The 3,400-nt window shown below is 61.3% G+C and overlaps 1 protein-coding gene across 1 annotated transcript; it reads left to right on the plus strand.

The window, feature by feature from the left end:
- Nucleotides 1-209: 209 nt before the first annotated feature.
- Nucleotides 210-2,795, plus strand: BRD3OS (BRD3 opposite strand). The gene is made up of 2 exons (XM_038548856.1): nucleotides 210-310; nucleotides 1,160-2,795. Exon 2 carries the CDS (start codon nucleotides 1,686-1,688, stop codon nucleotides 1,938-1,940), a length of 255 nt encoding a protein of 84 aa, XP_038404784.1. The 5' UTR covers nucleotides 210-310; nucleotides 1,160-1,685; the 3' UTR covers nucleotides 1,941-2,795.
- The last annotated feature ends 605 nt before the right edge of the window (nucleotides 2,796-3,400 follow it).

Consider the following 3,400-nt stretch of genomic DNA (forward strand, 5'->3'; position numbering starts at 1 on the left):
GTGCCCCAGCAACACGAGACTGCTGTCAATAAAGCTCCGGGACCAACGGGAGGCCGCAGGCCCCGCGCCCGGGGCGCGCCTCCTGCCGCGGCTGCCGCCCCCGGCCCCCGCCCCCGCTCCGGCCCATCCCTAACTCGGCGCTCGGCTGGGCACGCCTGCGGCGTCGCCATGGAAACGCGGCCCGAGCCCGCCCCGCCCCGCCCCGCCCGCCCGCCCGGCCGCCCGCGCGTCCCCGCGGCCCCTCCACGGCCCCTCGGCGCGGGGGACTGGGGCGCCGGCCTGCGACGGGGGCCGCCGACGGGGGCGGGAGGTGACGGCGGCAGAAGGCGAGGGGGCGGGAGGGGCGATGGGGACTCGGGTGGCCGGGGCGGGAGTTGCCGGGCGCGGGGGCGCTGCGGGCGGCGGGCGGGAGATGCGGGAGCGATAGGTGATGGGGGGCAGGAGGTGCCGGGGCCTTCGGCGGCTGGGGCGGGAGGCAGTAGGGACCCGGGTGCTGATATGGGGGCAGGTGGCGATGGGGGGAGGCCCCGGGTCGTGCACGTGGGCAATGGGGGCTCGGACAGGGTGACCAGGAAACCCCTGGGTGAAGCAGCTGTGGGTGGAGGACCCAGGATGCTGGGGAGGTGCCGTGAACCGGGTGACGGAAGAACCTGCCGTAGAGGAAAATCTTGCATGGCTGGGAAGGCACTGGGAGGACGGCCGGTGGATGCTTCCGTTTGGTTTCCACCTGAGGCCATGGTCCTGTCCGGCCTAGGGGTCTCCCAGCTGCCTGGAGCAGAAAGCGGGTCCTGGTGGCCCAGCACCCAGCTGCCCCCCAGCTTGGGCAGCCTAAGCAAACCCCCTCCCAGGCGGGGCGCCTGCCTGGACGGGTCCTGAGACCTGTGCTCTCACTCAGGTTCTTAGGGCTTATTTCCCAGATCTGGCCTCGGGCGCTCCCAGAGGCAGCCCACCCACCATCCCTGTTAGTTCAGAAAAGCACTAGGAGTCACAGGTGTGCCCCTTAAATGCAGGCTCATCATCTGGGTCATGGGACAACAACTGAAATCATGACACGCCCCAGTAGCTTGGTTGGATGCTCTGATCCAAAATGAGTGGAGACTGTGCCTCCCCAGGCCGCTGGGCCATCTCCCGACCTGACCACACGTTCATTTCTTTGTAGCATCACCCTGAGCGAGAGCAGAGGACACAGCACTGAGCAGGCACCGGTCCATCAGAGTGGCTCCGTGGCACTGGATCCGACCCAGGCACAGATCCTTGGAGAGCGGTTATGGGAACAGAGGTCACCGTCTGTCTAGCTGGACGATGTCCCCTCCCACAGGGCACCAGATACATCTTTTCAAGTTAAGTGGGCCAAGCCACGGGGTCAGAATCGCCATAGATGCCCTACCGGTGCCCCCCAGGTGGGTGCCTCGTCCCTGGCAGCTGTACATCTGATAAAGCTCGGGCCAGGTCGCCAGGCTGCTCTCAGGTTCCGTGGCAATGCCATACTCCCAGGGGTATTGCTTACACGTGGCCTGAATTCATCGTTTTTACCAGAGTTAAATAAGAAATCCTCAGACGGGACCACTGAAAAAGCTGTTGATGAGCGCCGTTAGGGTAAAGCAGTGGGCGGTTGTCCACGCTGAGCACTGGCTCAGAGAGGCCCGGCGCACAGGAGCCCAGGCGCAGGGAGCTGCCGGCCAGTGATGAGTGGCCGTGTGCCACTGGCTGAGAAAGCCCTGTCGGAAAGCTACGCCCGGCTCCGGTACCGGGACACGTCGCTTCTCATTTGGCAGCAGCAGCAGCAGCAGCTGGAGTCTGTGCCCCCTGGGACCTACCTGAGCAGGAGCCACAGCATGTGGTACTCACAGTACGGCAACGAGGCCATCCTAGTCCGCGACAGGCACAAGCTTGGAGTCCCCCGGGACACGGGCCAGTCCAAGTTCTGTACAATCATGTGATTCCAGGGAGAAAGCCCGGCCCGGGCCCTCGGCTGCGCAGAGAACAGGCCATGATCCACTCAGTGGCCTTAGTGGTTTCCAGTCCTTACTGGGAGATTCTGAACAGTGAACGTGATGACCCAAGAACCCAAGAGTCCCGGCAGCGGCTCCCAAGCCCTCTCCACAGTATCACCAGTCCACAGGCCCAGTGGACCTGGGCCCTGGGCTCCATTCTACCCCCGCCAGCGCTGCGGGCCCGACCCGCCCGGGGCACCGCTAGTTGCTGCTTTTCTCTTAGGCTTCTGAGCAAGACGGTCACCCTGGCTTCCCACCACTTTTCCAGAAGTTTCTGGGTTTTCAGTTATTGCCTCCTGCCTGTTACAGAAGGGGGCAGGTCTAGAAAAAGAGGACAGAATTAGCGTCATGAAGGCCAAGCAGGAGTAAGCGGGCAGCAGTGGGGCCTTCGCCAGCAAGGCTGGCTGCGGAACGGGCACCGTGTGCAGTGCGCCGTGGGAGCTTCTACACAGCTTCCGGGCACTTGGGGGCGAGCATGCGAGCGCATCCAAAAACATCACGGAAACCAAGACTTATCTTCTTCCCAACCAGCTGCTGACAGGATTTCAGATGTCATCACAGGACTGACAGGCAAATTTGGCCTCTCTGCGCTGAGGCGGCAGCTGGTCACCCATGGGGCGCTGGACATGTGCCCTACAGGACACCACGCAGGCAGCCTCGGTGCATCTGGGGGTAGTTTCTGTGAGGCATCTGCAAAAGATGTGCCCGTCTGTTGTAACTGAAGTCTGCGTGGCTATGTAAATGTGGGAATAGCTTTTGTCAAAGCTGACCTTTCTAAATAAATAACCTTTGGGACACTTCTTCCTTTCTCACTTGTTTTTATCTGTTTATTCAGAATACCTTAATCTGGCTTCAGGTTTGTGTTTTTCAGTAACGGTAGAATCTAATGGTTGCTACAAACCCCGTTACAGAAATGCATAAAGCAGAGCCAAACTGTGCTCCCCAGACAACCACCAGCAGCCCTGCATGTGCAATTGCGCACGGTTCTGAAGGCGTGGCCTGCACCGTGCATCTCGTTGGGCGGGTTCCTTCCTGCCCAGCTGTACAGATGGACATCTATGTCCTGCTCTCAGTGTCGGACTAGCAGCGCTCCTGTGAGCCAGCAGGTAGGCAGAGATGCTTCCCACTGCAGCTGTGCATATGGCATGTCCTGAGCTTCGTCATACGTGCTTCTCTTTGCAGGTGTGCAAGTTCACCAGCAAGCCTCCCAGAAGTGGAACTGCTGGATCAGAGCACTCCCCAAATGTTCAACGTCTAGCCAGAGGCCTGGTCCTTAGTGACGGATCCTCAGTTTGCCTGCTGCATGGGGTCAGGAGGTCTGAAGCCACATTTCCTGCATCGCCTCCCAGAGGTAAAGAGAGGGAAGCGTGTCCCATCTACACGGAATAAGACCTGCAGTCAGCAGC

Source organism: Canis lupus, chromosome 9, assembly GCF_011100685.1.
Source record: "Canis lupus familiaris isolate Mischka breed German Shepherd chromosome 9, alternate assembly UU_Cfam_GSD_1.0, whole genome shotgun sequence".
NCBI classification, from domain to species: Eukaryota; Metazoa; Chordata; class Mammalia; order Carnivora; family Canidae; genus Canis; species Canis lupus.

Excerpts from the sequence above, each read along its gene's own strand:
- BRD3OS (XM_038548856.1), top strand. The coding sequence starts at position 1,686 with ATGAGTGGCCGTGTGCCACTGGCTGAGAAAGCCCTGTCGGAAAGCTAC.